Raw genomic sequence first — 24,487 nt, 5'->3', positions numbered from 1 at the left:
AGGAGCAGTCCTCATCAGGCTTGCAGTTCATTGCACTTGTCATTTGAGTCATAACTCTACTTGACACCAAGTACTTTGGAGAGTGAAGGGGTTGTCTTTGTCTCCAGAAGCTAGTTTTAAACACACCATCAAAAAGTAATGCTTCTTATTAAAAAGAAAAGCAAGCATGGGAAACAGTGAAGCTTTATTGTTGTGGAACTGTTTCATCTGTTGTTCCTATACAAATACCCACATAGTTTCAAACAGGTATGTATTCCACTCCAGCCCAGGTTCTTTACATGTAAACATAAGTCAGTGTTTAACACTATTTTAACCCAACTGACTGCATGATATGTGATTAACAACTGCTTGATGACTTCTGGGACCCTGCTGGTCAGTTTTATTTACCCATCAGCCCTGGGAAGGCGGCAAAGGGGAAGGGAGTAGAAGGAAGAAAGACTGAAACGAAGTTAAATTCTATTTCAGGTGAATTTATTGAGTTACAAAGAACCTGGCAGCTCCACCATATTTACAAAGGTTTTCAAGAGTATTCTAGAGCTATTACTGCTACTGAACCACAAGTTAAAAATGCATAAACAAACCAAATCAGCTATATCCACGTCAACTGTAGAAACACCAGTTACCTTACAGGACTTTGAGGCATACTCAGACATGGATAAAGTCTTTTCCAACCACTGATCTCTAAAGCCACCAGCAAGATTCTCATTTCTCCTTCTAATGTAGTTATGCCTGAAGATCAGGCATTCTCATACAACTGTTGATGGCAGATTGTTTCTGTTCTTCAATATACATGTTTTGAATCAGGAATTTAAATCAGACAGCTATTCAGAAGCAAGCATTTCAAGGCATTAAAATAATCTTAAAGAGCACAATGAAATCCCCAGTTGGTTCCATTTGATACTTTTGGGAGGTGGTATCGCTGCCAGATGTGCACGTAAAATCCTGTCATCACTTCGGAGTCACAAAGCAAATGAAGTCAAACTTTCCCAGGGCACTGTCACTATTGATGTCTTAAGCAGCACTGCAGAAACTGCTGTTCTCTTCTTACTGTCCATGACTCTTTGAAAAGCTGTTTACAGTCGATTTCATCCATTTGACTGCAAGAAGAGATATTAATGCTCTCTATATTCACTCATCCACCTTTCCATTCCCCACTCCCTCCCTAGAATAGATCATGAATTCTCTAAGAGAAGGGGAGGAGAGAGCATGTCACCCAGTTCAGCTGGGTTCGTTTCCGAGTATTTCAGCTGCACCTCAAGTCCTGAAGAAGTTCTACATTACAATACCACAATGCCAAATGGATATGGACAGATAGACAAGGCCTGTAAGCCCACACATCTGGATGCAGGCAGTTCCCACTGACAACAGGTGGCTCTGCTTGCCTTAAACCTACAGTAACTTTTATTTGATACTGAACTTGACACATTGCAGAATGTTTGGGTAAGAACCTAAGCACTCAAGTGCCAGCAGCCCCCCTCAGGGCTTTGACAGGTGAACAGTTGCTGATCAACAATCTAACTCTGTAACACTGACTTGTAAAATATCAACTAAGATTCAGAGTTACTCTATGCACAGAAAACTAAAAACCCAGAAAGGAGTAAGTCAGTATCAAACAGTAGTAGGGAAGCTGCTAATAGTATTTCCGAGAAAAACACTGAAATATCATTGCTTGTACAAAGCAAGAGGAAACCTACCAGCTTTACGTTTAAAAGAGAAATATGTAAATTTATTCCTACTGCAAGGGCTACAAAAACAAAACCAAAAGGAAGCCCAAGCATCAATCATGCAAGAGAAATTACCATCTAGCAAGTCTTTTATGGAGTATGTGTGACACTAATGTGAACTGACACCAGACCTGGCAAGTCTACCTCTGTATAGCAGGGAGACTGTCAGAACCACCCCACACTGTCACACTGCTCTCCTCAAAGGAAAAAAAATCCTCTTACACTTATGAAGTGAGCTACAGAGCTGCTCACTACAAAGCAGCAGCTACTCTATGATTTTAAAAGTTCATACTATCATCATACCAAGGGAATTCTCATCAACTTCTCGAGATTTGTAGCTGGGACATGCTGAGAACACATTTAGCTCAAATACACACAAGTGCCAGCCATATTGGTAACTGAGATCAGAATCCAGATGCTCAGGTGTTGAAACACTGGGTCAAATATAAATTTAAGTAACAGTTTTGTATTTGCAAGTAAGATCAGAGCAAGTCTTCCAAAGTGGAATTACCCTGATGCTTGTATACATGAAGAAAACATCAAACTGCCATACATGCTACACTACACCCAACCACAGTATGAACTGTTCGAATTTAGTGCCAAACACAACAGCAAGGCCACACTCAGCAGGAATCAAGCTATGATTGTGAGGAGAGTGTTATAGAACACTTTCAGGCATGGCAGAATATCCTTCCCTACCAGCATGATGGCCAAATGAGCTGTACCCAGTAACACATCTTACATGCCTTATGTATCTTTTCCAGCCCTCCAGAGAAATTGCTACAGAGAATGCCACATAATATTACTGTGGAACATGTTATCAAGAGATCTTTACAACTCAGAAATGCTGAGAGGGAGATTTTCCTACATCTAGTTTTACTGAGGTAAACAGGAATTATTCTAACAACTTGACTAAGAGATGATCAAACCTCTAGTACATGTTACTTGAGTGTTTCAGAGCTATTCAGGTCACTCACTAAGAGCTAAGTGATAATTTAAACACTGAGCAGGAAACCTCTGTGCTTGTTTTTGGACTAAAGTCTGAGTTAAATCCTGTTATTGCAAGTCAGCAAAATGCAGTCATGCTAGGCTTTGCAAAGATGGTGGAGGAAAAGGGATTCCTTCTAGATTATTTAAGAACTGGAATATAGTGTAACAAAAGACAAGTATGGTAACTATAACAGTCTGAACATCTCTACAAAATTCTCTGGACCATGAACTGGCCTTGGAAGACTCAAAATATCAAAGGCAAAGAGCTGTACAGCTGAAAGTGTTCTAAAAGACTGAAGGAACTCCATCCAGAACAAACTGTCATGGCCACTGACACAGAAGAATCATACTGAATAACTCTGTTACCTGGTGCCCACTTTATCAGTGAGAAAATTTTAGTACCTATAACAACCTGGACTTTGTCCAGTAAGCTGGTGCTTTTCCCCTTCACAGATTAGGACTGATTATTGGTAGACACCAATAACATATCCCTTCATTTCTGTACTGGGCCACCCCTCAATCTTACATCTGGGGCAGACTGCCCTGCAAGTTCCCATTACCTGAATGATCTCTGATTTTTCAGTATTTATAGCCTCATGCTGAGATCTAAATTCCAGTTTTTGAAAGGCAGAGGGTTAATCTACCAACCTGAGACTCAACAGCTGTCCCTTCCAATTATTTAGTGCTTGAAATTGAGACTTTCACACAGTGCAACCTAGCAGTCATACATCAATCATCACTTATCACCACACTTTGAAAACAGCTGTGTTAATGGGATTTTACTTCTCAGCAGATTTTACTTTCCCTTGATCTTCCACTTTTTTGATGGCAGCTTGAATAGCTTCTTGATCACCCAGAAACTGGTGAGGGCCCAGAGGGTGCAGATTCTCATCAAGTTCAAGAAGTATGGGCACACCAGTGGGGAGAGTAACATTGATGATGTCCTCATCAGAGATGCCTGCCAAAGAAAAAAAAACAAAATCAAAACAGTTACACCTAGTGAACAGCTTCCTAATTGTCTATCTAGCTCAGCCTTATTTCTGAGATTATCTAGTCTTAAAACAGCCTCCAACACCACCAGCTACTCAAGGGTCAATTCCCAGCTAGACCGCAGCTTGATTAGTGCTTTAGGAACAGCTAAAGGAGGGGATTCCCACCAAGGTGAAGACAGTTTGTTTTTTTCAGTCTACACCTATGAAAAACAGGAAGAGATTGCCCTGGAGACTATACCTTTCATTTAATACAGGACACTGAGGACAATAGGTTCTCTTCCATATCCTCCCAACTCATTCATCACAAAAGAGGATTAGAGTGCGCATGTGCTACTCCAACGTGAAACCACCTCTGCTAAGCAACCAATACAAACAGCCTCTTTAAAAAGGCACAATACCAAGGTTAATTTTTCTCTTATGTTTTCTATACAAAGCTTCTCACACAAGCTGTCTTACAAATCAATATTTAATTCTTCTAGTGTAAGAATCACTGTTTGCTCACATCTAATTTCTCGAAAGCAAGTTTATAGTATCTTGCCTACAGTACTATTTTCAGAATTACTAGGTACAGGATATTCATTTCCACTTTCAAGTGATGGAGAAGGCAAGAAAAGTGAGAAAGTCAACTTGTACAACTTGGAGCATTTTCCTATATTTTTCTACTTCACAAAAATAACATGTACCTGGGGAAAAAATTTATTTTACCCAGCTGTGTTTAATTAAAATATTCTGGAGCTCTCATCTTAATGAAATTGCTGGTTAATTTTACAAACACACAAGTCAGTAAAGCATCCAAGTAAATTTTGAGACCAAACCTCCTAGTAAAGTTTCCACACAAGGTCTAAATATTTGATTAAGCAGCAGTGACTGCAAATACATTATTCCTCAGAAATTGCATGCAAAAGAAATCTAGCGTCATTGGGAACATCAGATTTTCTTTTTTGTCCCCTTTTTGGAAGCATTGACATCACAGCAGCAGCCTGCTGTTGTAAAGCAGGCCAGCTTCAAGTAATTCATGCTTACAAAATGAACACAATCAAGCTTCTAAAGTGATGACACCATATAAGCTAGACCAAAGTGCATGAAGAAAACATCCTCTTGAGCAGCTGACAAAACAGATGGTTCTCAGTACATATGGGTGCAAGTTTACCAGTGATTTTCACATTAAGTAGAAAAGCAGAACATATTAACAGGAAAACCCACAAAGTCAAGCCACTCAGCAACAGTGGGATAACAACAGGTCAGAAAACACAGAACTAATCATGAGGTGAGAATCATTTTATGCCCCTGCCCAGAGACTACACAAGCATGCAACTTTTGCAGTGACCTATTCTTGTTTTGATTAGGCTAAGCACTAAGTTCAGCTGTACATTAGCCCTAAATTTCAGAAGGGCACAGAGCAAGAGAAACAGCCAAATCCTTGCAAGAAGCTTACACCTTGTTAAATACTGAGCCATCAGTCCATTAAAAAAGTCACACACTGCCAGTTTAAACAATCCCTGTATACAAGGGATAAATAATTCACCTGTTGTAGGCAGCAGAATCAGACCTACAGAAAAGCACTCAAGGAGAATGTAAAATTTTAAAACCACACAGAAATCAATGGGAAAATATACCAAGTCTATTCACCAGACACAAGCACTATTCTCAAGGACTCTGGTTTGCAAAACAAGCAGCCAAGCTGCCTGAACTCTTATTTCAAGGATTCTTAAATATATTAGATTTTAAGAACACATGCATGTCACCATGTATCAACACAGAATCTGGCCCTAGGAAGTGTTCTGCCCACCTCTCAAACTCAGTCTCCCAGACTAAACCATTCAGATATATACAAAGGAGATGAAGTCATGCAGGAGAATTTAGGCAAACCACATAAAGTGGTCAGGAGCCAGTGTATTTAAAGGTTTCCTCTAAAGATGGATTAAACAAAACTAGCTGTAGCTACATGGATTCAGAAATGCTTTTTACAGAACAGAGTGACCACATCAATGTCAACTAGTATTGATTTACAAAGCAAAACAGTGCAGTCTAGGATAAACAAGCTGCAGCAAACACGTTGGCTTTCTCAGAATTATTCCTCATATAGAAGTGTGGCCTCACAGCCAGAAGGCTAAAGCCAGAAATGCAAGTTGAAGTCAGATGAAAATCCTAAAGAAACAATAGCGTCCTGTTGCTTTATTTCAGTACTGTTACTGTATTTGTATAGTATTTCTGTTCTTCAGGAAGCAAGAAGTTGATCAGGCTTGTCACACAAGCTCCTCAGGTGCAGGCAAAACGCACACAGAACACTCCCCACGCAGCCAGTTAGGAGGACAGTAAAGCAATCACATCTTACACTCCAGACATTGCAAGTGCAAGCTATCTGCTATCCGGTTACTTCATGCGCTGTAACTATAGCAAAGTGACCTTTTCTTGCACTTCTTCTGAGCTGGCCTGTGTCACAACCCCATCCTATCTCACAGGGAAGAAGGGTTAAATCAGGGCAAGGACTCAACCGCTAACAAGGTGCAATGGGAAGTAAGACCGTTGCAAAAGCAATACTCTTCCCTCCAGTATAACACTAAAGCCTGGGTCTCAGCACTGCTGAAGGGTATGGTATTGCTGGAAGCAGTCTTTCCCCAAGAAGGTTTAAAAGTAAGGTCCTACCTACTTACAGCCATGCGAACCCACATACATTACTGAAGTACTCAGGATGTCTTCCTCAGGACCCCAGGTAAGATGCTGACTGGGCAACTACATTCCTCAAGTGGACATCTCCCATGTTCTCTCTCATGAGCACCTGTCAAGCACTATTCCTTAATGGCAGTTGTATAGCAGGAAACGGTTAGGTACATGAACATTGTAAGAGTTTGGTACAGCACTTATTTCAAAAAAGATCTTCTAAAATCATATTCCAGAATTCTTTCCCACCTCACTTACACTCCATTTAACTGAACTAGGTCAAACACAGAGACCAGTAATATCTCTGTGCAAGCTTAAGAATTCACCTTTACCTGGTAGTCCATGAAGTGGTTTGCAATACTTGCACCCTGGAAAGTCCTAGAGGCAAACCCCACTGGACTTGACTTTGAGCACCTACACCTAACTTCTACAAGGGCTGGCTCAGCTTCTCCCTCCCTCTCACCTGCTCTTACCAAGTTCCTTCTATTCCTATGGTCAGAGCAACACAAAAAACACAACAGCTATTGAGAATAGCTACACCCCTCCCCTGCATGTCAACTACACTTGAGGCCAGATGATTCATCCAACAAAGCACAGATGATCATATGCATAAATTCAGCCACAATGGGCTTGTTCTAGAACTGGTGCTTTGTAATTGAGATCCAAATCAGGTCATAGCATCCTTCCCACATGCTTAATGAAAATACTGAAGCTTTAGCCTAATAAGTTAAATATTCAGGACCATATTCTGCCTTCCCTGCAGGCCAGCAGAGGACCTAGCTTCAGTAGGGTAGAGAAGGTAAGTGGGCACAGCATTAGAATCTGGCTGTTAATCTTTACAGAATGTTAGCTCACTGGGCAGATTTTAAGGAAAGAAGGAAGATGGGTGGGCTTACAACCATGGCTGCAGCGTATTATCTTTATCTGTTTCACCCTTATGTCTGCCAAGATTTTGTATGTCTCTATTGGGTTTGCATGGCAAGGTTTCAGTAGCAGGTGGGCTACAGGGGTGGTTTTTGTGAGAATCTGCTAGAAGCTTCCCCTGTGTCCAATAGAGCCAATGCCAGCTGGCTACAAGTCAGACCTGCCACTGGCCAAGGCTGACCCCATCAGCAATGGTGGTAACATTTCTGTGATAACATATTTAAGAAGGGAAAAAACCACAAAAAACCCACTGCTGTGCAGCAGCAAAGGAGAGGAGTGAAAATGAGAGAAACAACTCTGCAGACACCAAGGTCAGTGAAGGAGGGGGAGGAGGCACTCCAGGCCCTGGAGCAGAGATTCCCCTGCAGCCCGTGGTGAAGCCCATGGTGAGGCAGGCTGTGCCCCTGCAGCCCAGGGAGGTTAGAGGTGGAGCAGAGATCCACCTGCAGCTGGAGCAGGTGGATGCACTCCAAGAAGGCTGTAAACCCATGGAGAGCCCACATTGGAGCAGGCTTCTGGCAGGACCTGTGGTCTTGTGGAGAGAGGAGCCCACACTGGAGCAGGTTTGCTGGCAGGACTTGTGACCCCACAGGGGATCCACACTGGACCATTCTGTTCCTGAAGGAGACTGCACCCCATGGAAGGGACACATGCTGGAGCAGTTTGTGGAGGACTGTAGCCCCTGGGAAGGACTCACATTGGAGAAGTTCATGGAGAACTGTCTCCCATGGGAGGGACCCCACACTGCAGCAAGAGTATGAGGAGGAAAGAGCAGCAGAGACAGCATGTGATGAACTCACCACAGCCCCTATTGCCTATCCCCCTGCACCACTTGGAGAGGAGGCGGTAGAGAAATCAGGAGTGAAGTTTGGCCCAGGAAGAATGGAGGGGTAGGGGAAGGTGTTTTAAGATTTGGGTTTATATCTCATTACCCTACTCTGGTTTGATTGGCAATAAATTAATTTTAAATTTCTCCAAGGCAAGTCTGTTTTGCCTGTGACAGCAATTGGTGAGTGATTTTTCCCTGTCCTCAACCCATGGGTCTTTCACATTTTTTTTCTCCCCCTGTCCTGACATTGTATTGGGTCTGGCTGAGATGGAGTTAGTTTTCCCCATAACAGCCCTCATACTGCTGTGCTTTGTAGTGGTAGCTAGAAAGGTGTTAACACACCAGTATTTTGGCTACTGCTGAGCAGTGCTCACACAGCATCAAGGCTGTTCCTCCAGCATTCCCCCCACCACCCAGTAGGCTGGGGGTGGGCAAGATCTTAGTAGGGTCAACTGTCCTGGCTGTGTCCCCAAGCTGACCAAAGGGATATTCCATACCATATGACATCTGCTCATTTTGCAAGAAAAGCTAAGAGAAGAAAGGGCTGGGGGGGGGGGGGCACATTCATTATTGTGACATTTGTCTTCCAGAGCAACTGCTGTGCATACTGAAGCCCTCCTTCCAGGGAAGTGACTAGACATCACCTGCTGATGGAGACTAAATTTTTTGTTTACCTTTGCTTCTGTGCACAGCCTTTGCTTGTGCTTTATTAAAACTGCCTTTAACTTGACCCATGAGTTTTCTTCCATCTTATTTTCTTCCCCCTACAGTCCTGCTGAGAAATGGAGTGGTCAACCCACCACAGTTCTAGTTCTTTTGGGCACCCAACATGGGGCATGAAGAACTGTGGGCTACTACAGGGAAAATTAACTCCATCTCAGCCAGACCCAATACAATGTCATTACATAAACAGCTCCTGATCAGTCTGACTTTGACTGTGGTCATTACTGAGAAAATATGACACAGTGTAGGAAAGCAAACCATGAATCTATTATATTCCCATGCAGTAGAGAAATCCAGCCTGCCTTAAACTCCTCAAGCAGTCCAAGATTAAATTGGCTGAAAGAGGCATGAGATTTGCTACTACCAGCACTAGCTGTCAACTATGGCATTAGGTAAGAAAGCTCCATAACTCTTGAGCAGACCCAGGCTGCACTACCACCACCAGGAACTCAAGGCAACACTGACAAATGCGCATTTGAGTTCTCTGAGCATGCAACTCTGGAGCCTACCAGCACACATACTGCCCTGGACAGAGCTCTGACAAAAGGTTCCCATCTCTGGCTGAAACACTATTGAGCATCCCTCAAACCCACATTTGTGAAAACCAGTCACTAACAACTCATGTCTGAAACTTTTCTGTCCCAGCTGCAGGTCCTGATCAGGCTGTTCCAGCCTTTTTGCACTATCATTAGGTACTTGTCAGCCCCTTTCCTGAGCTAATTCAAACCACCAACATGACTAAAAACTATCCACTCCTTGCTGCTTCTTGCCAGTTTACAGGCCAAGTTAACTTGCAAAAAGGCCCAATGAACTCACAAGAAATAAGCAGTAGAAGCAGAGAACCAAGACTGGGATGAACGACAGGGAGTGCAAGACTATCTCATTTCAGCAGCAGCAAGTTGACATTTCAAGCTGGTTTCTGTAACTACCCTCAGACACTACAGTAACATAAGTAGTACCTCCTTAAGAAAGTCAAGCAACAACAAAAAAAAAAATCAGTAAAATAAACTTACTAGGTAGTCCTCAACACAATCCATACCACAACTCACAATGTGTAACTCCAGCATGTTAAACTACTGGAATATTGTAACTGCACAGTATCACACTCACTGTAACGCAAGAAAGAAGAATCCTTGAGGGCACTGCTCTCCCTGCTCACCAACTGGTGACACCAGCATCAGGCCTTCCCAGTCACCAGATTCTGTCAGCAAGCCCAGTTCCAGAGCTCTGCCCCAGCTGTGTGACCACAACCAGACAAGCCCAATGGGTGCAACAACTGCGTCCTTCAAGAGACCAGGTAACTCCTCCCCTCATTTTTTTACCCTGAGCCTGACAAGGCTCAGTGACCACCATACCACATCCAAGAGATGGCAACCTTTCAACAGGGAGGAAATTCTATAATGAGGCCTTCCACAAGACCCTGTCTTGAGGTACTTAATGTCAGTCCTCAGGGTTAAATGGTTAGGAGGGAAGAAAGTTGAGACAGCTCATCAATCCTTCTGCCAGTCACATGCAAAATTAGTCTATTAGACTTAGTCTCCAATTAGTACTTCAACAGAAACTGGGCAAGGTGGTCACAACTATTACTAATGTTGTCTTCACAATGGGACAGTGCTAAGAGGGTCTCAATCTGAAGTATCAGTTATTAACTAAAAGAGCAAACTACTCCTTCAAAGAATTTTAAAAAATCACCTGTAAATAGACCTTGTGCACCTAGGATGCTTGTTTAGCAGATTTTAGCAAGTGATGCTTTCATAATCATAAGATTTTACTTTAGATGCCGAAACATCAATTGTACAACTCTGATATGGTTACTTTAGATACCCTCCTCATTAACATCTTGCTGCCATTCCTTTTTCAAGGCATCAGATGGCATACCATGAAAGAAAAAACATGGCCTGTCAAAGACTTGAGTTACAGGTCATGGTCCATACCAGTAGGTGTCACAGAATAAAACAGTTGCTAAGTTATGAAAAGACACTTCTACCAGCAAGCACAAGACTGCTGCCTAAAGAAGAAAATATTACTTTTAGAGAGCCTTTCCAATGTTAACAACATATAATGAAAACTGCCCTCTTGCTCTGCCAATTTTTAGTTGTGGCAATGATTCCTCTGAAAGGACTAGACAAGCTCAGTTAGAGACTTCAAAAATTGATACCAACATAGTATCTTTGACAGGACAAAACAGCTACACTTGTCCTTGGTGGGATTACCTAGAAGGAACACAGTCCAGCATCCCCACTGGACACCAACAGCTCACAGCACCAAGATCTTCAGCAGCACCCTCTGGGAGAATGTCACTCAGCCCACTGGGACAGAAGAACAAGCTCTCAGAGAAGCTGCTGTTTCTGATCTCCAAGTGCATACAAGAGTGTGGACCAGTTTGTGTTAAATACTGTTTCCAGAAAGACTACTGGGGTTTCACTTTTTAAGTCCTCACATGCAAACCATGACAGATCCTACAGACATTTTGTATACCTTAATGAGGTATACTCTGAGCACTGAGAAAACAAGAACAAAATCCAAACCCACAATCAAAGCCTTGTTAGCCTGACATTCTGTTGATCTGATGATCTGCGTGCAAGTAGAAAGCAGATCCACATTTCAAGCTCTTTAACAGTTACTCATAACAAGGAAAACATTCAGATTGAGAATTGCAGGCCCATCTCAAAAAAATACCTCCTTGAAATAGTAGCTTCAAGCATACTCTGAAGTCTTTCAGAAAAGACACTAAATTTCACACTGAAACAATTAGAATCATTTCATCAGATCAAACTGAATTAAAACATTCATATTTACTGCCATTTAAAGTTTCCAGGCTACATCTCCCAAGATTAAGTTATCACTAAGACATCCAAGCAGGCATGTAGGATTGCTGCTTGATGCATTTGGAGCCCAATTTTCTAAAAGCCAAAAACCATGGCTCCAGCTAACAGAGGGGCCTAGAAACTTGCACTCCAGTGCAGGACACACTAAGCTTGTCAGAAGTCCATAAAAAAGCCCACCTCACAGTGAGTGCTATAGATACAGTAGACTAACAAACTTTAAGCACTGTTGAATCAGTTCCAGCTCCAGCAAGGCCCCAGCGCAGCTCAACTCACACCCTTTCAGAAGAGAAAGGGAGAAACAGTCAGCAATGCAGACAAGGAACCTCTTAGATCCAGCCAGAGAGAGACTGGAGCTCTGAAAGAAAGAGCAGGCTGCAATAACAGGGGTCTTAAAGCTCTGTTCACACCACCCTTCAGGCCAGCTCTGCAGCAATCCAGATCTCCACTGCATGAAGGGCAGAAAAGCCAGCATGTATCTGACAATTGCTCCTGTGTGGGAGCTGGAGTAGCTGATGGACAGTCCTCAGTCAACAGAACTAGATCATCTGCCAAGGATTCTTCACATTTCCCTATGTAAGCACATGCTGGGAGGGACAAGGTAAGAGGTAGGACAGGCAAGAGATACAGCTCTGTTCTACTTTGGTTGAGTATGGGCAGCCCTGAAGAGTTATACCCAGTAGATAGTCCCAAAGAAAAGCTTTGCAGCTGCTCTTACACTGTTCTCTTTGATCTCAGTGCAGCAAGGAATCCAGCCATATTAACTTTCAGGTAACCTTTAGCAGTCACTGATGCTGTCAGCTCTAGCCTTGGTGCATGCCTGCACAGAAGGTGGCCCAGGGTCTCTGCTGAAGCTGTGGTCCTCTTGCAGCATTTCACCCCCAAAGGGCTTGGCCAGCATGGCTTCATGGAACTGGTTCAGTTTGGGGGGAGGGGTGGGGTGTGCAGGGGAGACACTGTGGTTGCAGATCCCCCTACCCCTTTTCCTTTGTAATTCTATCATTTCACATAGTGTGGACAACCACCTTGACCGCATCAGTGGAACTGGCTGAACCAGCCTTCCTCCTTCATCTAAGCAGTGATCTGTACCCCAGAATTCACAGCCTCTATAGTTCCAGAAGCCACTTGTACATGCTTATTCCCTGGGCTTCTGACTCCTGCTAAAGCATCAGCTGTCCTGACTGTTCCAGCACGCCTGAATGCAAAAAGTGCTCAGCAGAGTCAGAGCTGTGGAGGCACACACCAAAGGGTTTTATAACTAAAAAAACTGAGAGGACGCAATCCAGTCTGTGCATACTTGCAACTACAACTCTAGTAGGCTGCATTTGTACATGTGTTATCACTAAATTCTATTCTACGCACGAAGAAATTAATATAGTCCATCTTCCAGTTTAGGATGACCTAAATTAGAAGCCATGTCATTAAAGAGAAGGCAGGGGGGGAAAAAAAAAAAAATCAAGCAATGACTTAAAGATAAATCACATCCTTTTTACATTCCAAATAAATAAGCAACCTTATGCTAAGCTACCAACTTAGCTGTTTATTGGTAAGCATCTTCTATATTGGGAAATACAGTATTTGCATAAGCTTTAGCAAGTATCTACTCTCTGAACTCTGTCACAGCAGTTTTTTTAAGTAAAGAATTACCAGGAATGAAGCCTCAAAAGTCACCCACCACAGTAACAGTCAAGAATGTCTTTCACAACCCAAGACACTTTTTTCTGCTGTGTTACAGCAACGCTTGTTTAATGAACAGAGTATTAGTTCAACCCTTCCAAAGCAGCCAGATAAATCCAAAAATAGTTAGAGCCTGAAGAGTTTTTGTCTATCTAGACCAACCTCAAAGCTAGTTTGAATACAGTAGTTTAAAATGAGCAGTGAGAAACACAGTGGAAGCATCTTTTCTTAACTACATTAACCTAACTAATTCTCTCCCCCTTCCGCATCCCCCAGTTTGATTTCTGTTCCAACAGGCCAACTTTTTACTCTCTCCTTGAAGACCACAGACATTGGCATTAATTGCCCAGTAAGTAACATATGCTACAGATCAAGATGTAAAGCTCTAAGCAGTTGAGTAAGGAGAAGAGGGAAAAGCTAAAAGAAAGTCCCTTACCTTCCAGGTGCTTCAGCAATGCCCTGCTGCTGTTACCATGAGCAGAGATAAGGATCATTTTGCCACTTTTCAGTTCTGGCACTATTTTTTCATTCCAATAGGGAAGGAGTCTATCAAGCACATCTTTTAGACTTTCAGCCTTTGGGAGATTATCCTGAGAGACATCACTGCATTTATACCGGCGATCATTGTATATCTCTTCATAGTAAGGATGAGATTCAGCTATGGGAGGTGGGGTAACATCATAGCTTCTCCTCCATATTTTCACTTGCTCCTCCCCATGATTCAGAGCCATTTCGGCTCTGTTGAGACCAATCAGTGCACCATAGTGACGTTCATTCAGCCGCCAGGAACTCTGAATGGGAACCCACTCTTGGCCCATCTCTTCCAGGATAAGCCATGCAGTCTGGATGGAACGGCTGAGTACAGAGGTGAAGACGAGGTCAAACTCAAAGCCCAGCGCTTTAAGGTGTTTGCCACAGTTCTGAGCTTCCTTTATCCCATCACTGCTCAGCTTCTGGTCCACCCAGCTGCAGAAGCGATTCTCCTTGTTCCAGGCTCCTTCCCCATGTCTTAAAAGAACAAGCCTGTACTTAGCCATTCTGGTTGCAGCTTAGCACAGATGACAACAGGTCTGGCATCTAATAATGATGCATCTGGACAGAGACATGAGACAGATACATCAAACATCCCATAGATAATGCATTACAAGTAGTCATATGGCAGCAAAGAGTAGACAACTATCAGAATCAAAACAATCAAATACAAGTGTCTGCTGAGTATGTTTTTACCTTTGAGGTCTCTGAATTCCTTCCCACCCTCATGTGGGAGGAAAAGCACCATCCTCCACCCAGTTTGTTGCAACTAGCCCACTTAACCAACTGATTAACAGCAGATTTGCACAAGCTGCTCCTGCCTACAGATTTCCCTCAAATGCTTAAACAGAGCCTCATTCAACATCAGAGGCTCCCAGACAGAGAAGTAGATCTCGCTCCCACTGGTGAACTTATTAGAGGTGAGACATGGAGCCCAAGCTCTTAAGAGCTGCCCAGACCCACACTGCTGCCAAGGGAATGCAGGCACAGACAGCAGCTGTGATCCTCAGCCAGAGCAACTGGAGAAGATGACCAGAATTGGAACCAGTAATACACAGAACTTTATTAGCTTTCCTCAAAGGAGATGTCACCATAATCATGCTCTGCATAACTTGTTTCCTCACATCCCCATCCTGTCCTGCTAATTATGCCAGTTTCTGCTTCATTTTTCCCCAGCCCACCTCCTCCATCATCACTCCACACAAGTGTGACAGCACAGCTACTCTGGGATGCAACGCACAACTAGTGAGTCCTCATTTCACTGAATCCAGAAGTGATCTCAGATTATTCCATCCCCTTCCTGACTTTCAAGTATATTTTTTCTTCTTATGTCTATGAATTACAATGCCAGATTCTGAGGCACCAGGATTAATGTTTTTACTTATGCAGTGGGCACAAATTTGCTGTCCTCATTAAATAAGACAGCTACACATTCATAAGGTCAAACAGCACCTTTCCCTGCTCCTGTTGACTAAGCAACACCACCTCTGGATTGTCTTCAATGGGAGACAGATTTTGACCACCCACCCAAGCTTTTGCAACATGGCGAAAGACCTTCTAGCAGATTGTGCTATGTCTGAAAGACTCATCTAACACAGCACTGCAACTCTGATGGGGACCATCTGATCACTCTGACCTGAGATGTCACAGACTAGACAGCAATGGTCAGAGCAATGGAAAAAATACAAAAATACAACTCTCCGCACTGGGAGTACTGCTGTATACTCACATCAAGTGCTCTCAAAACCATGGACAGTGGGACACTGAGGTCTGATTTCTGCACACCCAACTTTCGATCAGGTTTCCGTAAGAGACATACATGTGGGAGCTCCTATCATCTCAAATCAGTTGGAGCTGGTTCAGTCACACTCCAAGTCCTCAAGTGTCTCAAATTCAGGCCTGCTGTGACCCTGAATTAGGTCAATAGGACAGGTTAGGCCCATGCACTCTGGGTTTTGGGAATTACGCAGTACAATACCAGCATTCATTTTTACCAGACTTTCAAAAAGTGCATAGAAAAGTTGAATTCATTAACAACCTCAGTAATTTGATCTTAACTGTAACAGCAGCTTACTTCTTCACTCCCACAGAAGACAGACTACATCACACAGGGACACTACACAACACCTCCCCAGCTCTAACAACTGGTACAGCTCAGGATTGAAAAGCTTTTGAGGACTGAGATTTTTAGAGTATCAGGAGGTATTGTCTGACACACAATAGACAGTTGGTAAATACAAAGGAAAGTCTGCTGTGATTTCATGCAAAGGAGGCCTGAATTTTGCGTACAAGGAGCATTTCAGACAAAATCCCAGACATCATGTCACATCAGATACAATAGTAAAGTACACCCTTTAAGATCCCAGGTTTGTAACAAAAAGGAGTATCATATAGATCACATTGGCTTTAGATGGAAATGCTTTCTCCAACATCCCACAGGTATGACTAAAAATTGCAGTGTGTTCACAACATGAACTACTACACAAAACATAGTCCCATAAAAAGCTCTATCTCTGCAGATACCTCATTCTTCAGACTAATTGATTGTATTATCCACAGGAACAGATTGCATAATTTACCAAAAAAACCAAGACCCAACAATAAAGGAGATGCACCTGTTCACACAAGTTCTTAGCTGGCTATTTTTGACCAAAACCAATAAAAACCTCAATGAATATAACTAAAAAAAGACTCATACAAAGACCCAAGATCATCTGGGGACCATAAACTCCAGTTATATAAAAGATTAGGCAGAATCACCGTTCTTAAACAAATTTAGGAAGGACTGGCAGTCACAGGGTTGTTTAAATACCATTCCACTTATGGAATCATTTAAGCTAGAAAGCCTTAGAGCAACACATGGAAGTAATCCTACTCACCTTTCCTATGGCAAAGGAACAACCTACACCAATCTCAGCACAGACTCAAGAGCTGCTTTATATAGAGGCCACCACACACTCTTGGCTAGTTACCTGCAGGAAGAGAATAAACACCAAGTACTCACACAAAAAGAAGCCATAAGTGCAAATGGTTATGACAACCGTCAGTTGCTCTCAGAACTGTAAGAAAATAGAGTACACACCCCTTGCACAGGCTGGGAAAGCTACCAATTGCCTTCTCCCAAAAAAATGCAAATGCACAGGTCCTGCACTTCCAACAAGACAAAGTTTCTTGTCTCCCAGATGCCCCAGGATATCATTTGCTCCCCAAGACCTGTTTAAACGGCAACTACTATAGCTCTAGTGCACAGAAATCTACTAAAACCTCTGGGACACCATGGAGGATACAGCCAGGATACCTGGACCGGGAACAGAAACACAGAGTTCCAGCTCAGCACAGAACAGAGCAAGGTGCTCTGGACAACATCTTACATCCGCAGAGTTTTTAGCCAAGCATAGTTTTAAGGTCTAACTGCCGGAGGAAGTCGTTTCCAGGGCTCCTCACCCCAACCAGCACAAGCTCACCTGCTCAGCCCTTCTATACAAATTCCTGTGAGGTCTGCAGTCCACCTGTGTCCCTCTCAGCTTTCCCTAAGAACGGAGAGACTTACCCGCTAGCAGGGCAGCAACTCCCCACACACACACGAGGTGCCCCATAGCTACGGCCCCCTCAGGAAGCCACTACCTGCCCCAGGCCCCCGCACCACCGTCCCTTCCCCTCAAGGATCCACCACACACAACAGGCCGGGTGCGGGCCCCGGCACCCGCCAAGGGAGCCCACGTACACCCCGGCACTCCCCGCCTCAGGGAGTCTCCCCCAGGCCCCGGCAACCCCACTCCGTGGGGCCGGCCCAGAACGCCGGCACAACCCCTCCGAGGGAGCACCCCCGCCGCCCTGGACTCCAGCGCCCTCCCCCCACGCTCGTCTTCAGAGAATTAACGGACTAAATCCGCGCTGCCTCACCGGGATTACCGCAGCCGGTCCCAGCCTGCCCGCAACGCCACCACCGCCCTCCACGCGCCGCCGCCGCGCCGGGATAGGAGGGCTGGGCCCCGCGTCTTAATGAGGCCTCGGCGGCCCCGCGCCCGCGAAGCTGCGTGAGTCTGATTGGCTAGTCCAGAGGATGAGCACCGCCCTCGGCCAATGAGGCCGGGCCTGCGGGCGGTGACGCGTGGGGGGCGTGGTGTCCACGGGCGCGCTCGGAAGGGAGCCAGGCCCGGGCCGACCGGGGCCGCGCGCAGTTCCCAGTCCGGCGGAGCCTGGGGGTGCCGGCGCCGTGGCGTCCCCGTCCTGCGAGAGCAGGTCGCTCCTCTGCGAGGGGTCACAGCAGAGGTGTTGGTGCCCCCCGTGGTTCTGGACGCGCAAACGCAGGCGGCAGTGGCGTGGGCGATGCTGACCGCTTTGTCGGCGCCACCCACGCGGAGAAACGGGGCCACGGCAGCCTGCGCAGAGCAGACCAGAGGCAGCCAAAGCCCCGAAACCACCCCCGGCCCGGCCAACCCCGCACCGGCAGCAGGTGGGCTCTGCGCCCCCCGAGCCGCGGCTGCCGCCGGCCTCCGGCCACCGCCTCACCCGCCGCCCGGGCCGGGCGCTGCGGCAGCGGCCGGCAGGGAGCAGGGCGCCCACTCACTCGCTTGCCGCCTCCGGGAAGAGGCGAGGGAAGGAGCCGGGCTGCCCGCAGCCGCCGGGCCCCCCCTGCCCGGAGCCCCCGCCGTGGGTAGCACCGATGCCTTGGGCTGCCGTCCAGCCTCTCGCTCGTTCCCCGAGGGGAGGAAACAGGGCGCAGGGTCAGGCAGGCGGGGGTTTCCCCAGGCAGGGTTCTCCTTTTCCTCTGGCTTGAGGACCTTTTGGTTTTGGTGAGAAGCAAGGGTCCAAAATCTCATTACTCATAATGAAATCAGCAGGAAAAAAAAACAGACGTTAGTCTTCTTAACGATCATGCTATCTACCCTCATACTCACAGGCTGTAATTCCAGTTCAAAGTAATCAAACCCAAGTGGACGGAGCAGCTGTGGTGAGAAATGGTGTGGGAAGGTGGTGTCCTTTACTGCTTCTATTGCCATAGGTCTGCTTTTATTTTTAAAAAGAATCAGAGCACATCTTCTGTACATAATCAGTTTCACATTTTCTTCTGCAAGTGCTTACCCTGGAACAACCACAATGTAAAGTTTAAAGGGCCACAAACTGAATGTATACCGAATGTGCTCGATCACCCTCTCTACAAGAGAGATGGAGGTGGTCTTCCATTTTTATTAGGTTAAAATGATAGTGCATGAAAATGAAAGATGGGGGACTCAGATTCCCATAGAAAAATGCAACACAAGGAAATTTAACAAAATTTGGGGCAGAGGTGTTAATGTCTCTAATGTGCTGTGAGGAAAAAGAGTGTTTTGTTTTGCAGTTACAGGGATTAGATCCTAACCTGTCAGCGGGAAAGAAGGACCAGCCAGCTGAAACACTGCTTCACTAGGCTCTCAGCACGGCATAGCACTAAGTGTGCTAAGTGGTAAGAGTGGCCAGGCTGTAAGTGAGCAGCATCCTGTGTCTCTTTGGTGGTTACTGCACTGACTTTGTTCCTCATTTATCTGGGAAGCTCTGGAAAGCATTCTGCATCTCAGGGAGAACATTTTCAATGCTTTTCCTGATAAAAAGAGCTATGCCTGACCTCAATACAGAACCACATTAAATCTGCTGCTTCTGCAAAATATTTCCACTGGATGGGAATTGCACTTACAGTTACACATACAATCCTCTTCACCTCACCCACTAGCTTTAATGTTAACAATTACCTTTCATCTCTATCGACTTTGCCTAAACCAGAACCTACAGTATAAAGCCAGTCCAGCCTACGTAATCAAAGTAGTACTCTTAAGTTCACTGTACCAGAAGAGTTTGATTTGCCTCCCATCAGCTCTAACTGGTAAAGAAAAATGCTCCCACATCACACTGCGTGATCACACACCGGCAGTCATCCTGCCTCCAGTCAGATCAAACCTGCCTCCTCTTGTACAAATGTACTAGTGGTACAGCTCTGAATATGGGTGCATCACAGGCAAACTGGTTGATTGACTTTGCAAGGAAAAGAACCAAAGGTCCTAGAGATAGAAAGAAAAATATCTATTCTTGAGCATCAGCACTATGTATTGGCTGTACTTCAATTATTAAGAATACAATTAACAGAAAGAAACATTATATGCCCACAAGGCATATAGTCATAACTACAAGGGAGTAGACAACAACCCGTGCCATGTGCCAGGACCTCCATGGCCATTAAATACAGATTTCTTATCTCCATTAGTCTTTGAACAAGACCGTTTCATCAGCATGGCAAAAACAGCCTAATGACTTTGATCTGACCTTGACTACACAAGGACAGAAGAGTCAAAGCCATATCCCCATACATGACTTCTTGCAGACAGCTACACTCATTTGGCAACTATAATCTCTCAGACCAGCTGGGCTGTGTTTTTCAGGGTCTCTGCTCTGGAGCCCTTCCAGGCTGTAGAGTTTAGCTGGAATGTTTATGGCAGAAGCAGTTCAGGAAACTTCTTTCCTCAATACATAAACTTCCACTTGACACCAGCACAACTGCATCACACTGAAAAAAGGCCTGAAGCTGAGCAAGGCAGGAACAGACGGAAACAGAACTGGAACAAAAAAAGACTGATTCATGATTGATGAAAACTGTGGCAAACAGGAGTGTTCTTTACTGATAACGCCCTTGGTACTTCTTAATAGAATAGTTATTTTGTTCAAAGCTAGATCAAGTATTTGCCATAGAGCACTGCAGACATACCCATTGTAATTTCAAGAAGAGCCTGAGCTCTTTGTTTAGAACTATTTGCTATATGATCTGTCTTCATTAATAATTTCATCTTCAAAAGAAACTTCTGTAATCAAATCCTCACACTCTTTAATAACTCTGAAACCTCCTCTCTAAAACTTCCTCCTGGGTGTTTTTCTACTGCATGAATTTGTGCCTTCCCTCCTAGACTCTCCCTACTCCTTTCCATATTTGGTTGCTGCCAGCAGCATGCCCATTCTCTCTGCCACCCAGATGCATGCCCAACCTCACCTTTTTCTTGGATGCAGGCCCATTCATGCTATTTTCAACGCTTGACAGTTTTTCATCTACAAAAGTCCTAGATTCCATCTTTTCTCTGTCTGCTATCCATGCTATTGTTGTCTCACATTCCTCTGCAACTATTCTGATGGTCCACTTTCATTTGAGGCCAAATTTGTATTGAGAAGGGTCTGGGAGTACAACACAGTACACAGAGACATAAACACCTCCTTGTTTCCCCAAGAGGACTCAGAACTGTTACACCGTAAAATCACTCTGGCTACATCCATCTCCCTGCCCATCATCCCTCAATACAGTGGTTATGTGTTCTCTTGTAAACTAAACACAAGCTTTATTTCTTGCAAGAAATCAACTGCAATGTGGACAGGGGCCTGGGAAGCCCACACAGTGTATTAATCTTCCTGTTAGCAGGACAGTGCTACCCAGGAAGGATACCCTTCCTTGTAACACCACAGCCATCTTATCCATCACGCCTTCAGTCTCCTTACGTATTCTTTGTACACCTCTGCTTATTCAGTTTTTCCAGTTTAAAAGACCACTTTATTCACTGCTTTTTTCAATCAACTCCATTTTTCCATCCCAGGCAGACTGCAAGTCCACAAGATATCAATATCATGTTTTCACCCAAGTCTAGTCTTTACACCCACTTGTTTAGCTGAATCTCAAGCAAACTTAAGTGTATTTATGGACTGGAAGCTCTTTTTCTTGTCCTGAGATCACAGCACAGTTCACGTGACATGCTGCACAGTCCTGTTGGCTTGAAGTCCTCCATACATCTCTATACACTAGACTCTGGTCTATAATATGAGGCAAATAAAGCCTTCTCCATCAGAGCTCAGAGAGCACATAGCAGGCAAGGACATGCCAGTCCTACTTTTGTCTCTTTTCTTAGAGCCACTCACCGCGTCTTGCATTAACCAGATGAGTGGTTGTCAACATTTTTTTGGCTCAAGCATACCTGTGCGTGGGTAATTTTTCATCACACACCTACCCCTATTTGCCAATATATCGCACCACCACGTCTTAAACCAAGCCTCTTATTACCTAAAACTTGGGGGTGCACCAGACAGAGCAGTGAGGCGTACCTTGCACACCAGTTAGTCACCCAATTACAGTTTAAGCTCTCAGCAAAGGGCCTTTTTCACCTTTTGTTTTACTAGTGCCTAATACAATGCTGCTTTCATATGTAAATACAGTGTGGCTTTCATCCTGTTTGGGTATGGAGGCAATATATAACTTCACCCATGGATTCTCTTTATGTCAAAACCAGAAGCCTAAGTCCCTGTGAAGGGTAAATAAAGTATTCTACTTTTTTTTTTTTAACTCTTAACTCCATTGCTTGGGGGGAAAATCTGTCAAAAAAAAAAAAAGAGAAGTGAGTGTGTAAGCACTTAAACTAACCCTGCATTTGTCACCAGAATCATAGCTTTAATCTTTAAGTAAATGCAGAAGTTTTTCTCAATTATTAAGTACCGAATAAATGACTGAGAAAGAGGAAGAAAATACATAAAAGCCTTCACTATATGCAAAACAGATGGAGGGAAGCTGCTATGTAAGGCATCGTATTCCAAACCTGAAGTGGGAACTGAATTTCTTATGTAATCCCTATGGCTAGATACTGGTAATGTTATTCTGAAGTAAAACATGTGAATTCTGTCTGTTCATCTGAAATCTTAACTCAAAAAAGTATTTTATTTCTGCATATCCCAAGCTGAAAACATACACCTGCGAAAAACCTTACATTCTCTATGCCCTCAAAAGCATTACATGGACATCATTAAATAAACACCTTACCACAACAGGTGCCTAGCTGCTACAGGAAAGTGTACAGAACACAATGTACTGAAGGAGACCTCATGGATACAGTTCTAGCCCCCAAAAATAGCTATAAAATAAGTTGTACAGTGTGCCAACAGCTAGGAAAACAAAATTTTCTCACAAACAAAAGTTTTCCTATTTCTAGAGCAAGAAACACAAGTTGAAAATCTACAAGGTTCACTTTTAAATTTTGTGGGTTTGGAGTGGTTTACATTGCAGGTTTTGGTTTGGGGCATTTCACTGTTTTCTAGTCATAATACTGTACAAATTAACTTACTGTAACAGTATCAAAAGCAAAGAAAATAACGTGATGAATCTGCCTTTTTTTCCCTGTGATCAACAAAGTGCTGCAGACATCAGACGTCACTAAGAAACTGTCTGGGAAGAGATAATTTTAAAGGGCCTCTGTAAAAAAGGAAGCAGCAAGGTGGTGTCTAGTCAAGGCATGATAAGTTAGTTAGAAAACAGACTGGATAGTGCTGATACTAGAGCATGGTAACAGCACATAAGAATCTGGGAAAATATAACCAAAAGGGTAAAATGGGAACTCCAGTGTCATTGCAGAGAATGGGGAGAACAACAAACACACACAAGACATATTCAAGTTCACTTGTACCAATGTCTGTGAAAAATTAATGGTTCACCTCAGAAAAGCTGCTCTAATGTTTTTTACTTCCATGTTACAATGAGCCATGGGTTAACTAAGAACTCGCTGATGTGTGTGTGCAGAGCTATCTCGGTCTGTATTTATTAGGTTTGTTTTATCACAAACACTCTACAAATCACAAAGATTTGTCTTGTGCTACTTACGTTTCTTTCCATGGTATGTGGCTCTCCTGCAGCATACCAGTTTACAAAACAGGCCTGACTGATGTTTAGTTTGGTTTTGAATGGAGCACAAAAATGAGTTTCCTATATAAAAAAATCTGTCCTATGTGTCATGATTAGGTAATATAAAGAGGACTGAGTCACACTGTTCTACTTTACTGTAACTTTTCAGAATTCACTGGGGTTGCTCCTGACTTTAAAAAGCAACAAAATCAGGCCTCTCTTTTACAGGATGTTTTCCTGGGAAACTTTAGAAGTTGCTAAATGAATAGCTGTGTATCACAAGTTAATTCATGCTTCCCCTCATTTCTCAAACAAAAAAGGAGCATGAGTGGAAAGGCAGACAGGACCAATAAATCATGCATAGATGGAGGGTCAGGATATCCAACTTCCCAGAATTTTTCAATTCTAATTTTCATCTCACACCTGTTTTACTTACATGGAAATCTATTCATTTAAATAATTTTGTGCCTGACTTTCCACTGGTTTTTGATTCAGAATTAGTCTATTCCTCTCTATTGCCATCAGATCTAGCTGTCCACAGAAGAGCCTGGAAAAAATATTTTGCCTGTAATTCAGTATCTCCTTTTTATATTACAAAAAAAGACACTTTTCTGCTTCCCAGAGATAGGAGACACTATCCAACATCTAGCATTTTGGATAGGTCAAGTACTCATTTAAAGATTCAGTACTGCCATCATTATTCTTCCCTGTCAAAGTCCACATCTGCAATATACCAAATAAGTAACTGAGCCAAGATCAATTCAATGGATCTTTGAGAAAAAAGTCTGGGGACTATGGTCCTGCCCTTCTTAAGAGGCATTTGCAGAAGTAGCATATACCTGGTAACAAACTATCTATTGCGGGGGGAGGCTTATAATACCTCTAGAAAGATACCATAAAATGAGGCCCATGCTTTCTGACCAAGGTCTCTTGCCCTT

The 24,487-nt window shown here is 43.8% G+C and overlaps 1 protein-coding gene across 5 annotated transcripts in view; it reads right to left on the bottom strand.

Moving 5' to 3' along the window:
- Positions 1–449: 449 nt before the first annotated feature.
- Positions 450–24,487, bottom strand: part of BPGM (bisphosphoglycerate mutase) — a 28,993-nt gene continuing 4,955 nt past the window's right edge. The window contains exons 1-5 of one of the 5 annotated variants that reach the window (XM_074826277.1): positions 18,447–18,628; positions 16,756–16,848; positions 15,606–15,786; positions 13,782–14,437; positions 450–3,672 (exon numbers count right to left, since the gene is read on the bottom strand). In XM_074826277.1, coding sequence (XP_074682378.1) covers positions 3,494–3,672; positions 13,782–14,382 — 780 coding nt within the window. In that variant the 5' untranslated portion in view covers positions 14,383–14,437; positions 15,606–15,786; positions 16,756–16,848; positions 18,447–18,628 and the 3' untranslated portion in view covers positions 450–3,493. Of the gene's footprint in view, positions 3,673–13,781; positions 14,438–15,605; positions 15,787–16,755; positions 16,849–17,779; positions 18,041–18,446; positions 18,629–24,487 lie in introns of those variants that run through there. The other 4 variants (XM_074826276.1, XM_074826278.1, XM_074826275.1 and 1 more) reach the window with 4 other exon arrangements.

Source organism: Strix aluco, chromosome 5 (genome assembly GCF_031877795.1).
Source record: "Strix aluco isolate bStrAlu1 chromosome 5, bStrAlu1.hap1, whole genome shotgun sequence".
Lineage (NCBI taxonomy): Eukaryota > Metazoa > Chordata > Aves > Strigiformes > Strigidae > Strix > Strix aluco.
The sequence above is the reverse complement of the archived record's forward strand: the minus strand, read 5'-3'. Positions and strand labels throughout refer to the sequence as shown.